Source organism: Schistocerca serialis, chromosome 10 (assembly GCF_023864345.2).
Source record: "Schistocerca serialis cubense isolate TAMUIC-IGC-003099 chromosome 10, iqSchSeri2.2, whole genome shotgun sequence".
In the NCBI taxonomy this organism is placed as follows: domain Eukaryota; kingdom Metazoa; phylum Arthropoda; class Insecta; order Orthoptera; family Acrididae; genus Schistocerca; species Schistocerca serialis.
This window is the reverse complement of record NC_064647.1, coordinates 181,191,074-181,216,708: the sequence shown is the minus strand read 5'-3', so window position 1 is coordinate 181,216,708 and position 25,635 is coordinate 181,191,074. Positions and strand designations below refer to the sequence as shown.

Sequence of the window (25,635 nt, the reverse complement as noted above, 5' to 3'; positions counted from 1 at the left end):
CAACTTCAGATATTTCAAAATGGAGGTGGTGACGTTTTGACAAGTATTGTGACAGAACATTAACACTACGATATGGTGGCTGAGTATCTTCAAGGGGCTGGAATGGAGTTCTATCATAAGGTTATTTTCAAACTTGCAGAATGGTAGGAAAAATTTGTGCAAAGAAATGGAGACGATGTTGAAAAGTGAGAGAAAAGCCTGTAGATTATGATGTTGTTCTTGGTTTCTCCAAAAAATAAACATCAAGAGATTTAAAAATTGTTGCTCACTACTGTCACTATAACCCTTGTACAAAATACATTTATTTTATGTCTGTGTATCTTATCCCTAATGGATGCAGATGAACTCCATGACTACTCCTTTAAAGCATGTAGAGTAACACCTTATGAGTGGTAGCGATCATTATTCTACATCATATTTTCTGTCCGTTTCATCAAATATTGACAGTGAACTGATACTTCCACTAAGACAGGTTACTCTGTAACTATGACATACGTTCTGAAGATGGGCAACATTGTTTGAAACTTGTCATTTACTTTTCTTGATTGCCCTAAAGTGGAAGGTATGAAAGTTAGAGGCAGAGGGGAGGGTGGGGGGGCTTTTCTTTTCAACACATCTTTTACTGTTTCTTTAAGCATTAAACTAGTTGAAGAAATGCATTCAGTCTATATAAAGTGAAAATATATATTTCTATAATATTCTACTTCTAGGAAACTTGCTTTTCCAAAATATTTAATTGAATGTGAAATAATACTGCACGCATTTTGTTTCTCGATTAAAAACCGGGACACCTGGTCAGCCTACATAAGATCCCTTGGTAAGACTTTGTAGTGTACCAGGTCAAAGCAACAGTACCTTTTATAAAAAGTGGAGGGCAAACTTACCGAGTCCGTCTGCTCCCGAGAAAGTTGCCGAGCCCGAGCGTGTGTCATAGTGGCTGTTTGCAAATGACACGAAGCTGTGCTGCAGGCGCCTGTGGCGGTACACCAGGAAGCCCACCACGGCAAGCAGCAGGCCGACCACCACGATCACTGGCACCACCACCCCGGCGACGCTCGATGCCGTCAGCACGGCCACCCACGAACCTGGGGGTAGGACAGTTGTGTGACAGTCGGTTCCATTATCCTCCAATTCTGTTAGCAAAATCTGGAGTTTTGAAGTTTAATTTTATCAGGACATACACAGGGGGAACATCAACAACAAAATTTTTGAGTTTGTTCACATATATTTTCAGAGTATTATGGAACAAGGGACATACAGTCTCCAACAGCTCATCGCAGAATAATTATGTAATTATGATTTAATTTTATCCATTGTCGTCAGTGTCGTCAGTGTGACTGTATTACTTTCATATAAAAAAACCACAACAACTGAGTCAGTAATTGTGATTTTTATTAGGAACTCATTTAAGACCTTTATCATTTCACACGATTTTTTTAAAAACAAGTTATCACTGGTCCAGCTAAACATAAGTAGGAAAATTACAAGGTGATGTGCTGTATTGTAATAAAGCTATATTTTTTTACAGAACTAATACAAATAGAGAATTACTAAATGTTTCCAGCAGTTGTTACATAATTTTGAGGGCAGAATATGAAAAAAATTGTAGTTTCATTGCAACATAGTAGGAACTGAAGTCCAGGGAGCAGTAGTAAAAACTTTAATGTTTGCCAATGACATTGCAATTCTGTCAGAGACAGCAAAAGACTTGGAAGAGTAGTTTAAAGGAATAGTTATTGTCCTTAAAGGAGGATATAAGATGAACATCAATAAATGCAAAACAAGGTTAATGGAATGCAGTGGAATGAAATCAGGTGATGCCGAGAGAAGTAGATTAGGAAACGAGACACAAAGTAGTAGATGGGTTTTGCTATTCGGGCAGCAAAATAACTAATGTTGGATGGAGTAGAGTGGAAATAAAATGTAAACTGGTAATGGCAAGAAAGCTAACATTGAATTTGGATTTAAGTGTCAGGAGGTCTTTTCTCAAGGTGTTTCTTTGGAGTGTAGCACTGTATGGAAGTGAAACATGGATGATAAACTGTTAGACAAAAAGATAATAGAAGGTTCTGAAATGTGGTGCTACAGGAGGAGGCTGGTAATCAGATGGGTAGATTATGTAACTAATGAGGATGTACCAATAGCATCGGGAATAAAAGTAATCTGTGGTATAACTTGCCCAATAGAAAAGATTGTTTGATAAGAGACATTTTAAGACTTAAAGGGATCACCAATTTCATATTGGAAGAAAGTGTGATGGTAAAAATCGCTAGGGACAGCAAAAGAGGATTAGATGGATGTGGGTTGCAGTAGTTATTCAGAGATGATGAGGTTTGTACAGGATAGAGTAGCAAGCAGAGCAGCATCAAACCAGTCTTTTAATCGTGGACCACCGTAATGACAACAGTGTCACATTGTAATATTCCTACTATGTTTAACCCAAATTCAAAAGTGATGTGAAATGATCGAGCACTGAAGGTGAACTCAGAGGGCTCGAAATGCATTTAAATAAAAATCACAATGAGTGATTGAATGCTGCTGTGTCTTCCTAATTATAGTTTATTATGTCTGCTGCCCCATTTCCTTCATTTCTGCAAAAATACCTTCACAACACAGAAAAAGCCTTAAAATGCAATCGCCAAAATGAACAACATAAAACACAGAGTAATGTAGCAGCCCTCACAGGTGAAACTATGGTGAACAGGTTGAAGAAACTGCTAGAACAGCTAGGTACAGTGCCATCATGCCACTCTTCCGCTGCATTTGCAACCAATGTGGGAGGTGCATAGTGGTCAATTCTTCATCAACTGTTATTTCACACTGCCACAAAAACAGACCCAAGACAGAACCGAGCAAAAATAGATGCAAGCCTGAGAGAAAGAAGTAAACTGGGTGTCACTGTTGTCAACAGCAAGGACCTTGAGTGAATCTAACAAGATGAGTGACTTGAACAAGTTTGTTTCCAAATAATGCGTGCAGTGCATATTGTCGACATTTGCACTGTTGAGGACAAATTGTCAGTGCATTACAGATACTAAGATTAGTTGGGGTAAGAAATAAAAAGAGCAATTACCCTGTGAGACTGGAGACCACATATCTCTCCACCAAAACAATGAAAAGAACATGTTTGGACAACCACCAAAACTGTCTCAGAAGAGTTCACATTCAGTCCATACAATACATACCCTACTGAACAAACGTATAAGAAAACGGCCATTTTTTTTATATAGAATGTTCATAAATGAACATCTCACTTTCAATCTTAAATTATACCAGTTTAATTTAGACATTTACAACAAAACAAGTATTAAACTGAAGGTAAAATAATCTTTTTTTCTTACAAATATTCAATACATATAACTTTAGTTATGCAGCACATATCGAACCAAAAATTAATTACGACCAATCCCCCAATCAGAGATTTCAATCACTCTCATTAGAAAGAGATGCCAATGGGGAAGGTCTCCATCTTGTTGCCAAATAAAGTTTTTAGGTTCATCTTCTAATAGGAGAAAGAGACATTTATGTGATGCATCCAGATAACCCAAATTTCCTAATGGAATAGTAATAAAGGTAATGAATTTTTATGGCATACTGACACAGGAGACCAAATATGGAAAGGGTGGGGAGGGGGGGGGGGTTCATGGTATGAAAGAATCTAAAAAGTAAGTCATGGGATGGGAGCATCTGACACCGACAAAGAAAGAGAACCTTTATCATACTGACTTTTTGATTTGCTCTAATTTTTCATTCATAACATTCTTTTTTAATTTGGAAACGTCCAGTATCGACTATCAACTAAAACCAAGTGCCAACCATGACAACTCATCGCTTTTATGTGGCAGTTCATGCAGCCAGTGTAAGGACAGTTTCACATAACCAAAGGTTGATGATAGCAATAAATTCCCGTTTGCTTTTTAGTGCTGAAACTGAAATTTTTCTGCCTCGAATTTGCTCATAGATGTTAGCTTTAAACACTGCAAACAAAGCTATCACGAGTTTAGTTCTGCTGCTGATTACTGCCGTCCTTTTCTTGGATGTATTGCACATCATGAGGTTGTGGTTAGTTTAGGGCACGAGTTTAAATTCAGGGCTAAAAAACCCTTGGTGGCAAGTGATGCATGTCAACTATCAAGTTATTTTAATTGGACTATAGCCAAAATATGTTGTTAGCGTACTTTACAGAAGTAGCCAGCAGTGGTTTTTTCTATCCCCAAAGGCTCTCCTTGATGGTGGAATTCGTGGACCATGAAAGGTGAATAAATGAAACTGAATTAATGAACAAATGAATGAATACGATACAGAATTTGGCTCATTACACAATCTTGGAAATTATTCGTCTCGTGGTTCATAAGTGACTGCAATCTAGAGAAATACCTCACCTTTATCTGGACTGAGAAGAGATACAACTTCTGAAGGTTGTGAGCAGTAACCTTCCTTTGTCTGCAGCTGTACTGCAAAACTGTACGTCTGTCCACTCTTCAGCTCGTCTAGTGTCAGTGGAGGGCCACGGATCTCATATTCTGTAGCCTTCAGTTGGTCAAAAGCAGGACCCTCAGACACCAGCACTTTGTAGCGGTAACTGAAAAGAAAAAAGTTATTTATTAGGTCAATGTTCATCAGAAGCAAAACCCAATACTGCAGACTGGAACTGTTGCACCCATAAATCTGTCATCAACAACATAATTACTGCAAAAAGAATGGAAGCCGAAACTGAATATTCAAAAAAATATTACACTTAAGTCTTGGCAGATTATAAAGTGATAACACTTTCACCTGCCAGTAAATGCTCTTTCAAGACCACCACGTTGAGCTTTTACTATCTCAGAACATGACATGTGACCTGTAATTTGCAAGGGACTGTGACAGACGAGAGGTGGTAGTAGTAGTAGAAGAAAGGGAAGAGAGGAAAAGCAACTGTAGAAAAAGGAAGCGAAGAAAGAACACTCTTTATCAAGGAAATAAAGGGATAGGGTCATGTCCCTTATTAATGGAGCATAAGTTTGGATGAACAATGATGTGGAAAGAAACATCAGAAACTTTCTCGAAGCAACCATCCTGGGATATCCGGAATGAAATTTTCACTCTGCAGCGGAGTGTGTGCCGATATGAAACTTCCTGGTAGGTTAAACGTGTGCCAGAATGAAACTTGAACTCAGAACATTCACTTTTCATGGGCAAGTGCTCTATCAACTGAGCTACTCAAGCATGATTCACAACCCATCCTCAAAAGTTTACTTCTGCCACTACCTCGTCTCCTTCCTTAATCTGTCAGGAAGTTTTGTATCTGTGCACACTCCCCTGCAGAGCAAAAATTTCATTTTGGGAATGTCTGCGAAGCTGTGAATACACCACGTCTCCGCAAGAACCTTTCTTCCAGGAGTGCTAATCCCACAAGTTTTCCAGGAGAACGTCTGTGAAGCTCAGAAGCTAGGAGACGAGGTACTGTCTGAAGTAAAATCATGAAGATGGGTCGTGAGTTGTCCTAACTCAGTTGGTAGAGCACTTGCCCATGAAGGACAAGTCCAAAGTCCGAAACTCGATCCGGCACACTGTTATAGTAAGTCAGGAAGTTTCATCCTGAGGAATGTCAAACGATTTGGGGAACTTACAGAAAGGTTACACATGGTTGATGTATGGAGATTTGACCACTGAAACTGTATGTAGAGTGCTGGTACTAAATTGAATTCAGAGGCCTATAATATTCCAGTTAGGTGAGGTGACTTCATGTGAAAATGACATACCACCCTTTGTGGCAGCTGAAGAACCTGATACCGCTTAATCTCCTGACATCATAGACATAACATGCCATACATTTGTAGTGTTGCATCATTTTTTAAAAATTATGTTGCCTAGATGTTACAGTACCTGTTTTACTATTATTCTATCTTTTTCAATGATATGGAATGCAAATGCCATCCAACGATGAACAGGATGAGTCAATACCAATTTTACTCATTTATAGCGAGGCACAAATGGCAAAATCTGGAAGTAGGTACAATTTATGAACCGGGTTCCATTAATAAGTCTGATTATTTTTAGGTGTTTCAATGTTGTGTGTGTGACAAAGATGTGTCCTCCATATTTTTAACCCATGTTTCATCTGGTAAGTACAACACACTGTTTACCAAAACTTGACATCGGGGGCATAATGGTATTGACTTTTCGTCTGAGGCGATTGTCCGGTAGAACGCCTCCAGTTAGACATGAGGAAGACAAATCTCCATTTTCAATTTTGTCTTTAGTGTGTGTCCATCGTGATATAATGGGTATTGTATTGGTTCGCTATTGATTAATGTGCAATATGTCAAATTTCAGGTGTTCTGTTTAACTTCTTTCACAGCTTTTATTTTACAGGAACAGTTGTAAGTATCTGGCACAACACTGGCACCAAAAAAACAGACACAAATTTTGTATTATGTGATAGTTATTTTAGCTCTACGCTAAGAAAGATGTTTGTGCAAGTATGGAGGTGGTGGAGCATGCCTTTATACTGCTGAGTTGGTATTTTGCAATGCATTAGTTAGTCATGTGTGTGTGTTTTGGCACTTTCAGTTACACAAATATTCACACAGAGTTCAGTTTTTCCAGCAGGAAACTGGGTGTGAAGCAACAGTTTCTTTCCTAATTTTCAGTGTGTAATTTAATCCACTGAGGGTATTTTATCTAAATAACACAGCATGTTTTCCAAAGATGTTAGAAGCACAGTGAGCAGTATATGCAAGACATATGAGGCAGTTTAATTTGCTGGCACTGTGACTTTCCCTGTTCCTTCTATGTCATGGTTTTTCACTCACGCATATGCATCTCCTTTCCTATTCCATAGGATGCACAGAATGAAGGGGTGCAGCAGCTAGTAAGTATACTGTGCTCACAGTCGCAAAGTGTGAAGTTCAAATTCTAGAGCTAGATTTGCGCTATTTCCCTAAATCAACTGAGGTGGGTGCATGGACAGGTCCTTCTAAAAGTTTACATCCAGCTTCCCCACCCATCTTATCCAATCAAAATGTGCACTCCATCTCTAGTGACATTGCTGTCAACATAATATCAAACCTAAAAATAAAGGTTGTGTTGAAAAGTAATGCCTCCACATTTTTTATGTGAAAACTTTCAAAGCTTTTTAAATAAAACAAACATTCTACATCTTTATTATTCATGTTTAGATATTTATTTCCCAGCAAGAGACCAGTTTGGTTCAAATGGTTCTGAGCACTATGGGACTTAACATCTGTGGTCATCAGTCCCCTAGAACTTAGAACTACCTAAACCTAAGGACATCACACACATCCATGCCCGAGGCAGGATTCGAACCTGCGACCGTAACAGTCGCGTGGTTCCGGACTGCGCGCCTAGAACTGCTAGACCACCGCGGCCGGCAAGAGACCAGTTTGTTGATACCATCACTGTGCTTGTGCCTGTATATGTATAATAGAGGGAAACATTCCACGTGGGAAAAATATATCTAAAAACAAAGACGATGTGACTTACCAAACGAAAGCGCTGGCAGGTCGATAGACACACAAACAAACACAAACACAAACAAACAAACAAACACAAACACAAACAAACGGTTGCTTAGTCAGGAAAGAGGGAAGGAGAGGGAAAGACAAAAGGAAGTGGGTTTTAAGGGAGAGGGTAAGGAGTCATTCCAATCCCGGGAGCGGAAAGACTTACCTTAGGGGGAAAAAAGGACAGGTATACACTCGCGCACACACACACATATCCATCCACACATATACAGACACAAGCAGACATATTTAAAGACAAAGAGTTTGGGCAGAGATGTCAGTCGAGGCGGGAGTGCAGAGGCAAAGATGATGTTGAATGACAGGTAAGGTATGAGTGGCGGCAACTTGAAATTAGCGGAGATTGAGGCCTGGTGGGTAACGGGAAAAGAGGATATATTGAAGAGCAAGTTCCCATCTCCGGAGTTCGGATAGGTTGGTGTTGGTGGGAAGTATCCAGATAACACGGACGGTGTAACACTGCGCAAAGATATGCTGGCCGTGCACCAAGGCATGTTTAGCCACAGGGTGATCCTCATTACCAACAAACACTGTCTGCCTGTGTCCATTCATGCGAATGGACAGTTTGTTGCTGGTCATTCCCACATAGAATGCATCACAGTGTAGGCAGGTCAGTTGGTAGATCACGTGGGTGCTTTCACATGTGGCTCTGCCTTTGATCGTGTACACCTTCCAGGTTACAGGACTAGAGTAGGTGGTGGTGGGAGGGTGCATGGGACAGGTTTTACACCGGGGGCGGTTACCTGTTTCACAGTGCCAGCCGCGCGTTATCCCGGACGGGCACACTAGTTGTACTAGGTGCGCCCGCCCGGCTGAGAGCGAAGTCCGCGGCTGGCGCGCTGCCAAGATTGCGTAAGCCAGACTCGCGCGGCGGGGTCAAAGGTCAACCTGATAAGAACTTTAACATGGAACATGCTGTTGCCTCCTTGAGGCCCCGGTACGTGATGTACCCTTGTCTGGTTTTCAGCTACGCTACAGATCAGTTTATTTATGAAAATACAATGTACAGTCTCCAACAAATTTTACATATTCACATACACCTTTTCCCTTAATCCAAATGTATACAGACTCATTTACAGATATTTTACGTCTACTACGGGTGTAGAGGGATAGTGGGGAGGGTGACATATACACAGATTTTCCAAAATCTCTATTATCAAGTTCTCCAATATGATATGTGCGATAGGCAATAATGTCTCTATCGACAAAACTCTCCAGGCCACCAATGGCAGGAACACCACTACCACCTCTTACAATGGCTACAGTTAACCATCCATTGCCATGGGTAAAGGAATCGTTAATGTCGATGCTGAAGTTCAGTCTGCATCCACGAAAGACACATGGTCCCTCGACAAGTTCACTGTCGGCAATGTTCTTCACAGTATTCTTCTTCTTGTCAGCAGCAGATGTCGTGAATTTGATGTTTTCAATTGTTTTGTAGACTGTTTGACAAGAACGTCGACGGTACCTTCTGTAAGGCATCTTGGCAGCGTACAATGTTTAACTGTAGCCATTGTAAGAGGTGGTATTGGTGTTCCTGCTGTTGGTGGCCTGGAGAGTTTTGTCGATAGACACATTATTGCCTATCGCCTATAAGTCTAATTATTTGAGAGAGAGGCACACACATTATAATTTGAGACACGAGGCTGTGTTTAATTTGAATAATATTCAGACACACGTGGAGTCCTGTGGTCAAGGTTCAAATAATACTTGGAGTTGGAGATTTTATGTTGACTGTGCTAACAAAGTATATCAGACGTAATGTTTCGGTGTAAGAAGCCAGTCATGGGTACGCTACGGTTGAAAGACATCACTAACGAGGTGATAAACACGCGCCAGCTGGCCTCTGACCGCAATAGCGATAAGCGTGCGTCAGCTTGCGCGCCTGTGGCACCGCGCCTCTATAAGACTGACAAACAGCGGACGGGCGCACCTAGTACGACTCGTGCACCCGTCCGGGATAACGACTCCGCAGACGCTGAAAATATTCTAAGTCCCAACTTTTTTCAAAGTCCGCATGACGGACCTGCGGCGTTGGGTATTGCCTATCGCACATATCATATTGGAGAACTTGCTAATAAAGATTTTGGAAAATCTGTGTATATGTCACCCTCCCCACTATCCCTCTACACCCGTAGTAGACGTAAAATATCTGTAAATGAGTCTGTATACATTTGGATTAAGGGAAAAGGTGTATGTGAATATGTAAAATTTGTTGGAGACTGTACATTGTATTTTCATAAATAAACTGATCTGTAGCGTAGCTGAAAACCAGACAAGGGTACATCACGTACCGGGGGCTCAAGGAGGCAACAGCATGTTCCATGTTAAAGTTCTTATCAGGTTGACCTTTGACCCCGCCGCGCGAGTCTGGCTAACGCAATCTTAGCAGCGCGCCAGCCGCGGACTTCGCTCTCAGCCAGACGGGCGCACCTAGTACGACTAGTGCGCCCATCCGGGATAATGCGCGGCTGGCACTGTGAAATATTCTAAGTCCGAATCAAGGTCACGCACTACCGCGCGTCTATAAAAGCGAGTGAGGCCCGCGCAGCGGATCACTCGCGCTGCTGCTGCTGCTGCACAGGCAACTGCATTGAACGCTGCCAAGATGCCTTACAGAAGGTACCGTCGACGTTTCAATTGTTTTGTAGACTGTTTGACGAGAACGTCGACGGTACCTTCTGTAAGGCATCTTGGCAGCGTTCAATGCAGTTGCCTGTGCAGCAGCAGCAGCAGCAGCAGCAGCAGCGCGAGTGATCTACTACGGGTGTAGAGGGATAGTGGGGAGGGTGACATATACACAGATTTTACAAAATCTTTATTAGCAAGTTCTCCAATATGATATGTGCGATAGGCAATAATGTCTCTATCGACAAAACGCTCCAGGCCACCAACGGCAGGAACACCACTACCACCTCTTACAATGGCTGCAGTTAACCATCCGTTGCCATGGGTAAAGGAATCGTTAATGTCGATGCTGAAGTTCAGTCTGCATCCACGAAAGACATATTGGAAAACTTGCTAATAAAGATTTTGGAAAATCTGTGTATATGTCACCCTCCTCACTATCCCTCTACACCTGTAGTAGACGTAAAATATCTGTAAATGAGTCTGTATACATTTGGATTAAGGGAAAAGGTGTATGTGAATATGTAAAATTAAGGGAAAAGGTGGCAGAGGCAGAGGGATAGTGGGGAGGGTGACAGATATTTTACGTCTACTACGGCAACATATCATATTGGAGAACTTGCTAATAAAGATTTTGGAAAATCTGTGTATATGTCACCCTCCCCACTATCCCTCTACACCCGTAGTAGACGTAAAATATCTGTAAATGAGTCTGTATACATTTGGATTAAGGGAAAAGGTGTATGTGAATATGTAAAATTTGTTGGAGACTGTGCGCCTTACAGAGGCGCCTTACAGAAGATACCGTCGCCGTGCTAGACAGACAATATATAAAACTATTGAAGATGTGGAAATGACAACATCTGCAGCCGACAAGAAGAAGAATACTATAAAATCTGTCGCCGCACACGCACTACTAGATGGACCCGCTGTCTTCTGTGGATGTAGACTTAATTTCAGTATTGATCTCAACGATACATTTTCACATGGTAATGGCTGGTTAACTGTGGCTATTGTTCGTGGTGGTACAGGTGTACCCAATGTATCAGGACTGGAAAGCTTTGTAGACAGAGATATTATTGCATACCGCACATATCACGTGCTTGAAAACGTCGACGTTATATATATATAATAGAAGGAAACATTCCACGTGGGAAAAAATAGTGGGAAGATGATGTGACTTACCAAATGAAAGTGCTGGCAGGTCGATAGACACACAAACAAACACAAACATACACACAAAATTCTAGCTTTCGCAACCAATGGTTGCCTCGTCAGGAAAGAGGGAAGGAGAGGGAAAGACGAAAGGATGTGGGTTTTAAGGGAGAGGGTAAGGAGTCATTCCAATCCAGGGAGCGGAAAGACTTACCTTAGGGGGGAAAAAGGACGGGTACACACTCGCGCGCGCGCGCGCACACACACACACACATATATCCATCCACACATATACAGACACAAGCAGACATATACAGAGGCCTTCCCTTCTCAATGACAGGCTACAGATTGGTTTAAAGGTTTCAATAATATTGCTACATAATAGTCTGCCCATTCCTTGCATTGTCATTTAGGTTGATGTCGTAAAGTTTCCGAAAAGAAACAGCATAACCTTTCTGGAAGAGGACTGAATCTTTGCTCCCTATGGTATACACAGATGGAAAAAAAAACACCACAACCATAAAAAATAATTAATGTAGAGTAATTAAATTTTGGGAATAAATTTGTATAGGTAACATACTTAAGTGATTAACATTGCAAGATTACAAGTTAATGTAAGTGCAATTTAAGCTATCGCAAATGCGAAATGTTGGTGCATTTACAGTCAGTATAACTGCCAGAATGTTGAATGCAAGCATATAACCATGCATGCATGTACCATGTTGCACAGGTGTCGGACGTCAGTTTGTGGGATGGAATTCTGTGCCTGTTGCACTTGGTGCGTCGGTACCCAGGCATCTAATGCTGTTTGTGGATGACGCTGGAGGTGTCATTCAGTGAGGTCCCTTACGTGCCTAGTAGGAGACAGGTCTGGTGACCGAGCAAGCCAAGGCAATATGCCTACACTCCGTAGAGTGTGTTTGGTTATGACTGAGGTATGTGGGTGAGCGTTGTCCTGTTGGAAAACACCCTCTGGAGTGCTGTTCATGAATGGCAGCACAACAGGTTGAATCCCCGGATTGACATACGAATTTGCAGTCAGGGTGCAGGGATAAACGTGAGAGTTCTCCTGCTGTCATACAAAATCGCATCCCAGACTATAACTCCAGGTGTAAGTCCAGTGTGTCCAGCACGCAGACAGGTTGGTTGCAGACTCTCAACTGGCCTCTCCCTATCCAAAACACCAGCCATCATTGGCATAGAAGCAGAACTAGCTTTCTTCAGAAAACACAACAGACCTCCACCCTGTCTTCTAGTGAGCTGCCATTTGACACCACAGGAGTCGCAGATAGCGGCAGTTTGGATTAGTGGAATTAATGCTACAGAGCATGTGGCTCAGAGCTATCCTTGCAGTAACCGATTTGTAATAGTTCGTTCTGTCACTGTAGTGCCAGCTATTGGCCATATTTCTGCTGCAGATGCAGTACGATGTGCCAGAGCTGTGCGCCGAAAGAGATGATCTTCCCTATCAGTAGTTCAACATGACTGCCTGGATCCCAGCCTTCTTGTGACCGTATGTTCTCGTGACCACCACTCCCAGCAATCGTGTACTGTTGCTACATTCCTGTGAAGTCTCTCTCCAGTATTGCAGAAGGTACAGCTGGCTTTCTGCAGCTGTATTAGATGACCTCGTTTAAACCCAGTGAGATGTTGAGCCGGCCGGTGTGGCTGTGCGGTTCTAGGCGCTTCAGTCTGGAACAGCATGACCGCTACGGTCGCAGGTTCGAATCCTGCCTGGGGCATGGATGTGTGTGATGTCCTTAGGTTAGTTAGGTTTAAGTAGTTCTAAGTTCTGGGGGACTGATGACCTCAGCTGTTAAGTCCCATAGTGCTCAGAGCCATTTTTGAGATGTCAATAATGGCATCTTTGTCAACTTAAAGGCTTTTGTAACTAATGTCAACTAACCATGCACAATCTCAAAGGTAACTAACGGTTATGACTGTTACAGTGTGTATTTAAAGCAAACCTAATTTGTGTCCTTATAGGGGCTCTACTAGTGCTACTCTTGTGCAACTGGTATGAAATTTGAATAGACATAATCTTTCTGTTGTAGAAACACACCTATTAAATTTTGTTTTTGTGACAACTCCTCCTTGATATTGCAATATTTTTCCTGTCAGTGTAGTTTGATCATATGACTGAAAACTTGTACTTGTCCATGCACATGGTCAACATTTATACCACAGGTATTGTGTCAGGCCCTATTTGAGTGGGGGTTAAAAAATGAGAGATCCAGAGGGCTGACACTTTCATCACATGCAGTGTCTCGTGTGAGATCTTACGTACTGATTGTACACTAACACCTGCCCTTCTGCCAAATGTTTGGAATACATACCTGTCTTATGTACCATCTGACAATTGTAGGTATGGTGATGGCAAAACTTCTCTTCACCTTAAGGTGATCCCCAGTTTCCTCCATTAGATGTAGTGTGCCACTTCTTGATACCTCTTCCAGACCTGTGTAACTACGGTGAAGCACTTCAACATTTTTTTATGCTTTCATATGCTGGCAAATTACCTTTCACAAAGGCAATTTAATCACAATTTTTCCTTGCTAATTTTTCTTGCAAAGGCAAATGGCAAATCACTGCATGTTACTCACCCCAACAGCCATCTTGTGTATTTGCACTATGGCAGTACTACCAAGCAATTGAATACATGTGCAGAAAAATGGACTAAGCCTCAAATGTAAAAGCTTAGAGATAAGCGTTGCCTTCTGTTGTTGGGTGCAGAACTATCAAAAGTGATATTTAGGGGTGAGACCAATGTCAATTTTCACAGCTCCTATACCCAGCAACAGATAGCAACACTTATCTCTAAGCTTTTACATTTGAGGGTTAGCCCATTTTTCCATGCACGTCTTCAATTCAACTCAGAAACAGTAGTTCGAAGAACAGAAAAACAATGTCTGCTTCCAGTGCACATAAGTCCGTTCGAATATTAACATTTTGTCTGGTCGAAGGTACAGGTTTATGAAGTATGCTTCATTAGTAGGCAAAAATTCCGAGAGAAAGGTTAGCATTTGTAAACAGTTTCTTCTGCATGGCGAGGAATGGTAAAGGGTTATAGAAAACAATTCTGCTGCAGATCAGGAGGGGAGGTCTCGCATAACTCCAGCCCGAGCGAGGTACGGCCAGGTGGCAGTGTGTGGTTAACCTGCCCGAAATAAGGAAATAACATACTGGAAATAAGTGTGAATGGCACTAAAATTCACAGCAATGAAAAAAGATAGAAAAAGGGGGGGAATGTGGAAGAAAGTAAGTTGAAAGAAAGGGGAAAAAATTGTTAGAGGCTGCCTGTTATGAGGGCACGCTGAAAAGTAATGCCTCAGAATTTTTATTCTGCTCTCAATATTGGTTGAGGTGTTATGTGTCAACTTTTCTGCTTTACTTACTTAAGTTGCAACCCTATTCTGCTTGAGGGCTCCAAATTGTAGCATGCAACATGGTGGTGTGTAGGGCAACTGTGTCAGTGTGTGAGACACCCTCAGAAAACTGAAAGAACGAACTCGAGGAGCTCGTCAACGTATGGAGCATCCACTCCTTCAGCATGTCAGTACCAGACCACACCCAAGTGCTGTTCACTGGCAACAAGCTGACACCTCGCGTTCACTGTCATCCTTCGACCTTCATACCGTCCCTACTTGGTCACATCTGACTTTAATTTGTTTCCAAAACTTAAAAGAACCTTTTAGAACTTCACTGTGACAGTGACGAAGCTGAGGAGGAATCAGAGGTGAGATGGTGGCTCCTTCAACACAGTCAAACATTCTGCAGTGATGTATCTAAAAACAAAGATGATGTAACTTGCCAAACGAAACCGTTGGTATGTTGATAGAGACACTAACAAACACAAACACACACACAAAATTCAAGCTTTCGCAACCCACGGTTGCTTCATCAGGAAAGAGGGAAGGAGAGGGAAAGACGAAAGGATGTGGGTTTTAAGGCAGAGGGTAAGGAGTCATTCCAATCCCGGGAGCAGAAAGACTTACGTTAGGGGGAAAAAGGGACAGGTATACACGCCCCCCCTCCCCCCAACACACATACACACACACACACACACACACACACACACACACACACACACACACACACACACATTCTGGGAGTACGCATTAGGAGTGATTTAAAATGGAATTATCAAATAATGTTGATCGTTGGTAAAGCAGATGCCAGACAGATTCAATGGAAGAATCATAAGGAAAAGTAATCTGAAAACAAAGGAAGTAGGTTACAGTACACTTGTTCGCCCACTGCTCGAATACTGCTCAGCAGTGTGGGATCCGTACCATATAGGGTTGATAGAAGAGAGAGAGAAGAACCAACGGAGAGCAGCGCGCTTCGTTACAGGATCATTTAGTAATCGTGAAAGCGTTACGGAGATGATAGATAAACTCCAGTGGAAGACTCTGCAGGAGAGATGCTCAGTAGCTCGATACGGGCTTTTGTTAAAGTTTCGAGAACATACCTTCACTGAAGAGTCAAGCAGTATATTGCTCCCTCCTACGTATATCTCGCGAAGAGACCATGAGGATAAAATCAGAGATTAGAGCCCACACAGAAGCATACCGACAATCCTTCTTTCCACGAACAATACGAGACTGGAATAGAAAGGAGAACTGATAGATGTACTAAAGGTACCCTCCGCCACACACCGTCAGGTGGCTTGCGGAGTATGGATGTAGATGTAGATGTAGATGTAGATGTAGATGCCTTCCTTATTTGCAATTATCAGGAACCCAGTAACCTTCTCCTGTTTTGAAAAAATTAAGCAACTCCCATGTTTGCAACATTTTGCCAGTAATGACAAGGTCATTGTTGTAGTGGATAACTTTTTCCAGACTTCTACAACTATGTCATATGACATGTTGCACATCATTGTTTGTGTGTCAACTTGAGCGGTATTATGTAGAGAAGGACTCATAAATGTGCAAAAGTTTAGGTATTTATTTTCTTTTTTTCTAACCAAAGGTATGAACTTTTATGAGTGCCCCCTCTTACAAAGCCCACATCTCACCGGCTTAACTGCTGCTTATCAATCTTGGATGACTGCTAGGTAACACTAATATGTAAGAATCAAACAATGAAAAGTCCAAGATTGTTACTAATAGGTAAGATATAGCGGATGTCAAGAAAAGCTATATTATACAAGTATGAGAGCATCTGAGATTAAAAGTTTGCATATAACACATTTTCTTGAGAGAGAAAGTCTGTCCACAAATCAGCACAGATTTAGAAAGTATTATTTCAAAAAAATGGCTCTGAGCACTATGGGACTCAACTGCTGTGGTCATAAGTCCCCTAGAACTTAGAACTACTTAAACCTAACTAACCTAAGGACATCACACATATCCATGCCCGAGGCAGGATTCGAACCTGTGACCGTAGCAGTCGCACGGTTCCGGACTGCGCGCCTAGAACCGCGAGACCACCGCGGCCGGCAGTATTATTTCCACGCACACACTGGGTGAGGTGGGTGACAGGAGTAACCGAATCAATAAAAATCTAACGACATCAAGTGGTGCTTGGTCTTTTATGGTCACTGCCAACTTATGCTAGCAGACAACACCGAATTCAAAGAATGCTTGAACAAAAGCAAAAATTATAGAAGATGTTAACAATCAATGAGGTGTGTTTAATTGAGAGAAAAAAAATCTGATTTATTGACACATAAAGGACCATTAAACACAGAATTGTAGACAGCAATGAAACAGCATACAAAACCAATCAACATACTCATGTTTCGACTTCTAGTGATTCAAATATCCCCATTGGCAACTTAACCTAGTTTCATTTGAATGCCCATATAGTATGAACATAGTGTGGAAAACATGTTGCCAAATGAAAAAGGGAAGAATGGAGATTTAGCATTTAGCTTTGATATGATGCAACATGTGAACATTTTGAGTTAAATATTGCAGGATGAAGATACATAAGAGATGTATGACCAAATTTTAGGATGTTTTAGTGGAATACAATTTCTGTGAGGATTTTCCTTGACTTCACATGGCTACTTATATAATTTATTTATTTATTTATCTATCTCTCTATCTCTCATGTTCAATGGGAACATGCAAGCCAGAGCTACTCAGTCATGGTGAAAGACTGTACAGTTTACCTGTAAAGAAAAAAAAAAACATTAAAGAATTAATAAAACACAAAATTATGAAAGAGTATTAAAAAAAAACATTACAGAGAAAAGTTCTGGAATTTTTTAACTAGAATCTGAGTATTTGGGGTTTATCACTTTTTTCCCCCAATTTTGCTGGAAGCCTATTGGGAATGAAATCTGCTGAAAGTGCTTCAGGACATATTATCCAAGTGCGTTCACTGAATGATTATAGCTATTTCTTCTGACTGAGTCAATACCATGAACAACAAATCACTTACAGGAATATATACAGGAATGACATTTTTTGAACCTTTGGATCTACATATCAGTGTGAACAATTTTTTTCTACAGTGAAGACATCTACCAAAGAAGTTTATTGGCAGATATTAGCTTAAATGTTTGTTTTCAAATTAGCAGCTCTGTATGTGGTACTTGACACAGATATTTTGGCAACAGGGAAAATTAACTACAGTCATTAGTGTTAACTTTTTATGTTTAGTTTTGTAAATAAAATTGACAGAAATTGGTGTCAATGCAAACTTCAGTTAGTGGTGTTCACATCATAATACTTTACTGGCCCAAATATAAGAAGCACTCGTTCAAAACCTATCTGTACGAAGCGAAAATAAGGATAAGGAGAGCAATGAGACAAGTATTCAAAGCCTTTGAAGTAAAATTTTATCAACCAATCTGACTACAAAACTTAAGATATTTTTGTCTTACAGAAAATCAGTAAGCAATTTGAAATCACTCAGTGACCATACTGCCACCAAAATAGACATTAAAGACAGAAGGTCGAAATACTGAATTCGGACTTTTCCAAAATTGTTTCACCATGGAAGATCATAATATGTTCCTTCCTTTCAGTCATCCTATGAATGTCGAAATGGCAGATATTAAGATAGTGGATTATCAAATAGAAAACTAACTACAATCACTTATTAGTGAAAAGGCATCAGGACAAAGAATGAGTAAAGTACCTGTGATATTCTACAAAAATTATGCAGAACAACTTGCTCTGCTTCTAACAGCAGTTATCATAGTTCGCTGGAGCAACAAAGGTACCTTGTCACCAGAAAAAAGAAGCACAGGTCATTCCCATTTTCATGAAGGGTCATGCACATTATTATAGACCTACATCATTGACTATCTGTTGTGCAGTTATGGAACATGTTTTATACTTAAGAATTATGACATTTTTGAGAACGAAATTTCCTCTATCAAAATCAACATGGATCCCCCAAACAGAGATATTGCAAAACTCAGCTCGCTCTCTTCCTCAAACAAGATTCACAGCACTGTAGACAATGGCAGTAAGGTTGATACCATGTTCTTTGACTTCAGGAAAGCTTTTGACACCATCCTATACTGCTGCTCAGTCATGGAAAAGAAAGAGCTTCCTGAATATTGGACCATTCTGAAACTTGAGTGACGACTTCCTTGTGGACAGAACCCAACATATTGCTCTTAATATAACAAAATTGACACATGTAGATGGAATATCTAAAGCACCCCCAGGAAGTGTGACAGGACCATTACTGATAACAACGTACATAAATAATCTAGTAGAAAGCTCTTCAAGACTGTCCACATATGATACTGTTGTCTATCAGAAACAAGCAATGGTAGAAGAGAGTATCAATTTGCATAATTACCTACAGAGGATTGATAAATGGTCTAGGTGTAGAAGAGAGTATCAATTTGCATAATTACGTACAGAGGATTGATAAATGGTCCACGTTGTGGCAGCTGTTGACGAATGTCAAATTTAACACACTGCTCATAAATAGGAAAAGAAATTCACTACTGTAGATGTTGTAATGTCAAGTTTAACACATATATTTCAGAACAACACAACACATATAAGTCACAGAGTAAGTTGACAAGCAAGACATGTGTACACGTTAGCATTCGAATGAGCACTGAGTCCCAGTCTAGCGGCCGCTGCTCGGCTGGCCGCTTAGGTGGCGCAGCTGCTGCATGGCTGGCAGACAGCGCCGCACGTAGAGGACGCGCGTAAATGCGCGGCGGCGCTTTGAATGATCGGCGAGTCACAACAGTAGAATTACACTGTTGATGACAAATTTCTGGAAACAGTATCTACTGAAAAATATCAAGGAGTAACTATCCACACCTACTTTAAGTCGTGGAATGACCACACAAAACAAATTGTAGGAGAAACAGGTGTCAGATTGAGAGTCCCAGGAAGAATGTTAAGGAAATATAACTCATCCATGAAAGAAGTGGCTTACAAGGCACTCGTCTGACCTATTCTTCAGCATTTTTCTTCAATTTGTGACCCTTACCATGGTCATCCTATCTGTCCAGTCTTGTGTTTCTGAGGGTAAGAATTTCATCGCCCCATTTCGATCACATTTCTGTGAAATTTGATAATTTGTCGGTAAAAGATTCTGGTAGTTGGTGCTGGGGCATGTTTGCACAGGGTATAACAGTTGCATATTGCCAGCAATATATCTGAACAGTGTTACACAGCAACATTGAGCTTACATATTGCTGGCACATGTGGTTCAACATTAATGGCCACTATCGGCCAGAAATATTTGGTAACTCATATCTCGGCCAGAAACGTGCACACGGTACCATACTGTTGCCACAAAATGGATATACATTAACTAGAAGTAGTGAGTGTGGCTGTCCTGCTTTTACATTACACAAGGAGTAAAGTTAGAGAGAACAAGAGGAATAGGACTTTGTGGATGCATTATTAAGTAAGCGGAATGCTTCAGAAAATTTAACTCTTAAACTGACACTGGATACATATCTTTTCCAGAATTTCACCAGAATATGAGAACACAATTTTGAATATATGTACAAGCAATAGGTGCAACACAGAGGAGTGGGTTTTGTCATGGGAGCGTTCAGATGGCGCGAGAGCGTCACAGAGGGGTTCAACAAACTGCAGTGACTGATGTTAAAAGAGAGACATCATGGATCACAGACGGTCTACTACACAAATAATGAGAGAGTACTTTCCTCCGACATACATCTTGCAAAATGACCTCAATGAGATACTGACAATCATTCTTCCCAAGGACCATTGATGAATGGAACAGGGAAGAGAGGATCAGTTAGTGGTACGATAAGTACCCTCCACCACACGCCATCAGGTGGTTAGTGGAGTACAGATGTAGATGTAAAATTCAGCCATGAAAAATTGAGGTGCAGCTTATCTGGGTGATACCAATGTAGTTTCACACTATGGGAACTTAAACTGCACTGCTCACTCCTCAGTTCGTAATGGGTGAACAATGTCATTTGTGTTTGGAAACTGCACAACGTATGGTACGAAGAATGTAACGGTTGACATTTCCTTCAGCTAGTGATTATTATAGCACTCACATTTCACTTATTTTACAGAGACAGTTTACCCCACCTAAAATATGAAATTTAGCCTTCGGCCAATGTCAAAAGAAAATCTTCAACAAACTTTGGAATTTGGCAAAGGTATGATCCACATTTCAAACTTGCACTTATTCATTAAGTGAAGAGTGCATCTAATAGAGAAGTTGGCAGGAAGTATGGTTTAGATGAATCTGATGTGAGGCATTCGCTCGTATTGGACAATAATCTGCAAACTGCTGTTTCATTAAGGACATCCCACAGAGGGCCAAAAGACAGGAAATATTCTTAAACTGAAGCTAGGGTTCTTTCATTTGAACAGAATGAAAGTACATACAGGGTACCTATCTCTTCACAAATATTCAGATAAAGGCCTGTGTAGAACTGGCTCCTCCATTCGATGATGCACTGTGACTGAAATACACAGCAATTTATGGGTATGACCAGGCAAAAGTGCTGATGTTGCACATTATTTCAGCTAGTTGCTCAGGTCTTGCAGGTGTTGTCCACTGAAGGTGAAGAATGTTTCAATTTCAGGGAAATATCTATTTCTGTCTCTGTAAATGGTTCTTATTTCTCCTACAGACAGTTTTGCAGTCACATGTCTAACCGAAAACCATACAATTTCATTTTCATTCAAAGTTTGTGCTCATACATCCAGACATCTGTTTTGTTAAACGTTAGTAATTGTGAGTTCTTTGCGTATAGCAACAGAGAATTGGACAAATGTGAGAATTACAGATTTCATAAATATGATTAATGTACGACCAGAGCTACAGGGCATTGAAAGTGATGTACATAAAGATGTCTTATTGTGAGTTTTCCGTGTGCCAGAGAACAAAAATGAAATGTAAATAAAATCTGTATTCTTATTTCAAACTTACCATCAGTCCTTCAACCAAAGGATTGCATACTTCTCATGTCAAGATACTTATTGATGAACAGTGCGCTTTAAAAAGGTAGATCAAACTTCTCTACAAATCACCAGTAGATAAAAACCAAAGGGTGATTGCCAATCTGGTTCCAACTGTTATACACTCTCATCTTTATAACACTTTTCGCAGTTCTTGGACCTATTACTTGTAAGAGATATTCAAAATTGTATTCTGATATTCTGGTGAAATTATGGAAGAGATATGTATCCAGTGTCAGTTTATGAGTTACATTTTCTGAAGCATCCCACTTACTTAAGAACGCATCCACGAAGCCCTATTTCTCTTGCTCTTTCTAACTTTACTCCTTGTGTAATGTAAAAGCAGGACAGCCACACTCACTACTACTAGTTCATGGATGTCCATTTTGTGGCAACAGTGTTATGCCCTGTGCAAACATACCTTAACACAAACTACCAGAAGCTTTTACTGACAAATATATCAAAATTTCACAGAAACGTCACTGAAATGCAGTGATTAAATTCTTACCCTCAGAAACACAAGACTGGAAACACATATAAGATGACCATGGTAAAGGTCTCAAATTGAACAAAAATGCTGAAGAATAGGTCAAACAAGTGCGTTGTAAGCCACTTCTTTTGTGGATGAGTTACATTTCCTTAAGGTTCTTCCTACGAATCTCAATCTGACACCCGCTTCTCGTATTTGTTTTATGTGGTCATTCCACAACTTAAGGTAGGTGTAGATAGTACTGCTAGATACGAGGGCTATCCTCAAAGTACATTACATTTTGGAATTAAAAATAAATAAAGTATTGGAATTTTTTTTTATTATATACAGATGAAAGCCACACTTAAATACTACTTTTCTACATAGTTGCCATTTAAATTAAGGCACTTATCGTAGCAATGGACGAGCTTGGAAATTCCTTCGTCGTAAAATTCGGCCGCCTGCGTCTTCAACCACGTGGTGACTGTCTTTTGGGACAGAAAAGGTGTGATTTTTGTGGATTTCCTGGAAAGAGGCACTACAATAAACTCTCAAAGGTATTGCCAAACTCTGCACAACCTCAGAAGAGCAATACAAAACAAGCGCAGGGGAAAGTTGGGCTCAAAGATCTTGCTGATTCACAACAATGCCCGGGCCCACACGGCAAATGCCACTCGTGAAGTTCTCGAATCTTTTAAGTGGGAGTTGTTTCCTCATCCGCCGTACAGTCCCGACCTGGCACCGAGCGACTTCCACTTATTCCCAGCAATGAAGAAGTGGTTGGCTATGCGGCGTTTTGATGACGACGCACAGCTTCAAGAAGACGTAACCACGTGGTTGAAGGCGCAGGGAGCCGAATTTTACGACGAAGGAATTTCCAAGCTCGTTCATCGCTACGATAAGTGGCTTAATTTAAATGGCAACTATACAGAAAAGAAGTATTTAAGTGTGGCTTTCATCTGTATATAATTTTTAAAAAATTCCAATACTTTATTTATTTTTAATTCCAAAACGTAATGTACTTTGTGGATAGCCCTTGTATTTTACAGTAGATACTGTTCCCAGAAATGTTTCATCAATAGTGTAGTGTATGGCATTCCGGCCCACCCAGAGTTGGCGGTCAAGAGTGCATGAGGTGTGCCAGTCTGCGTGTATGAATGGTATGTTGTTTCTCTTGTGCTGATGAAGGCTGTGGTCAAAAGCTTTATGTAAATATTTTTTTAATTTTGCCTGACTGCAACTTAACATGTCTTCTACACGGTAAGTAGCAATTTATCTTTCCCTACATTGTTAATAATAATAGTCATTATTTGTGCGCACTTCTGACTCTGGTGGTCATGTGTTGCCTTTCTACCCTGTCCACATTCTCAGTGTTGTGTGTTCATCCAGCACAATGCAGTAGCACAAGGTGTGTGTGTGTGTGTGTGTGTGTGTGTGTGTGTGTGTGTGTGCGTGTACGTGTGTGTGCGCGCACACACACAAACGCATGCTTGCACGTACAAAAGTATGCTATTTAACTGCTGCATCACTTTACTGATCTCTCCAAATGGCACCGTTTTTAGTATAATTAATTAGCAAAAATATTGGGAAATATGATATCACTGGATATGGTTTTTCCAAAGTAAAAGATTCCTTCATTACTGTGGTAAAATGAATTTTTGTTGTGGAAACCAGCAAGCGCATGAAAAACATGAAGGGGAAATACTTCAGGCAGAGGTGAAAGAATACTGAAACACAGCGGATTGAACCTTCAAACTAGGTTAACAAATCAGTGCATGTAACTCTATACAAGTATGTGTGCACAGATCTAGTTTCTTGTTTCAACACTAAGGTGACTACTGATGAACTGTGTGGTGTCACCGCCAGACACCACACTTGCTAGGTGGTAGCTTAAATCGGCCGCGGTCCAATTAGTACATGTCGGACCCGCGTGTCGCCACTGTGTAATCGCAGACCTAGCGCCACCACCAAGGCAGGTCTCGTGATACGAGAGAGCACTCGCCCCAGTTGGACGAGAACCTAGCTACAGCCCAGTTGTACGAGAACCTAGCTACCGCCCAGTTGTACGAGAACCTAGCTACCGACCAGATGTACGAAGCCTTTCTCTCTCATTAGCCGAGAGACAGAATAGCCTTCAGCTAAGTTAATAGCGACCACCTAGCAAGGCGCAATTTGTATCAGTGCCTATAGCTTACGAGTATTCAAGAGAGATGTATTCCAAGGACTAAATAAAAGATAAGTAATAAGCATCTACATACTTTTCTTCTTATTCATTTATAAGTTCTCATGTTCCAGACTTCACGCCCGTCTGCTTTAGCCGTGCGTGCCCTATCGGCTACAGCGTTAGTGTAGCTGGCATTTTCAGCCATCTAAACTTCACGGTGTCGGCCCAGCTACCGACACAACAAACTGTATTAGTGCTGACATGGCAAACGGCCTGTTATGTGTATTCAGGAATATCAGGTCTCAGCCCCATAGATATTCTAAAGGGATACAAACTATTCCTTAATTGTCCGCAGGTCATGGTCTCGCAGTCGGATTCTCGCTTCCCGAGCACGAGGTCCCGGGTTTGATTCCCGGTACTGTCAGGGATTTTCACCTGCCTCGAGATGATTGGGTGTTTGTGTTTTCCTCATAATTTCATCATCATTCATGAAAGTGGCGAGATTGGACTGAGCAAAGGTTGGGAATTTGTATGGGTGCTGATAACTGCGCAGTTGAGTGCCCCACAAACCAAACATCATCATCATCATCATCATCCTTAACTGAGTGAAAAAGCACCTTTGCCAACTGGAAATGTGAACACTGTCAATTCTCGTGTTGTCTTGAAGGTAAATATAGACACCCAGTGGCTATCTGCATACAACAGCAACATGTTGACAGACTGGCAGCATAATTTTTCAAGAGAGAGATTTGAAGTTCATGCTTTCTTTTGAAAAGTTTTCAACAGTGTATGGTTGTTGAGCTATTTTTCCTTTAACTGATTACAAGATGGTGATCTAACAATAGTGGGGATTTTTTTTTTAATTAATTTTACCAGCTTTGTACACCTGATTTTCAATTTTCTCTTTTTTAATTTTATCTTACTGGTACACATGTTCCTGATGTATGTCTGCGTTTTCAGCTGTTTTGAATATTTAGTTTACTGTTGACAGTCAAAAAGGTTGTGTGTTTTCAAGTGCTTGGCGCATTTTTACTTCATAGACTTTGCATTAAATTTTGCTTGAAAAATGGCATAAATGCAGCACCGCACTTGAAAAGTTGGCTTTTGGCAAATCTGCTATGAGCAACACAAGAATTTACAAGTGGTAATCATTTCTCAGAGGTTCAAGAAGACAATGTTGTCAGTAACTGATGTGCTAGGGAATCCAGAGCGGTCATCGTCTTTAAGTTGGAAGAAGTAAAGAAAATGGTCCTGGAAAATTAGCCAAATCACTATCAGAGATGTTGCTGATAATTGTTTTTGGAT

The 25,635-nt window shown here is 40.9% G+C and overlaps 1 protein-coding gene across 2 annotated transcripts in view; it reads right to left on the bottom strand.

The window, feature by feature from the left end:
* Positions 1-25,635, bottom strand: part of LOC126425002 (sortilin-related receptor-like) — a 219,676-nt gene that overhangs the window by 17,124 nt on the left and 176,917 nt on the right. The window contains exons 30-31 of one of the 2 annotated variants that reach the window (XM_050087900.1): positions 4,383-4,582; positions 885-1,085 (exon numbers count right to left, since the gene is read on the bottom strand). In XM_050087900.1, coding sequence (XP_049943857.1) covers positions 885-1,085; positions 4,383-4,582 — 401 coding nt within the window. Of the gene's footprint in view, positions 1-884; positions 1,086-4,382; positions 4,583-16,946; positions 17,431-25,635 lie in introns of those variants that run through there. The other variant, XM_050087901.1, reaches the window with a different exon arrangement.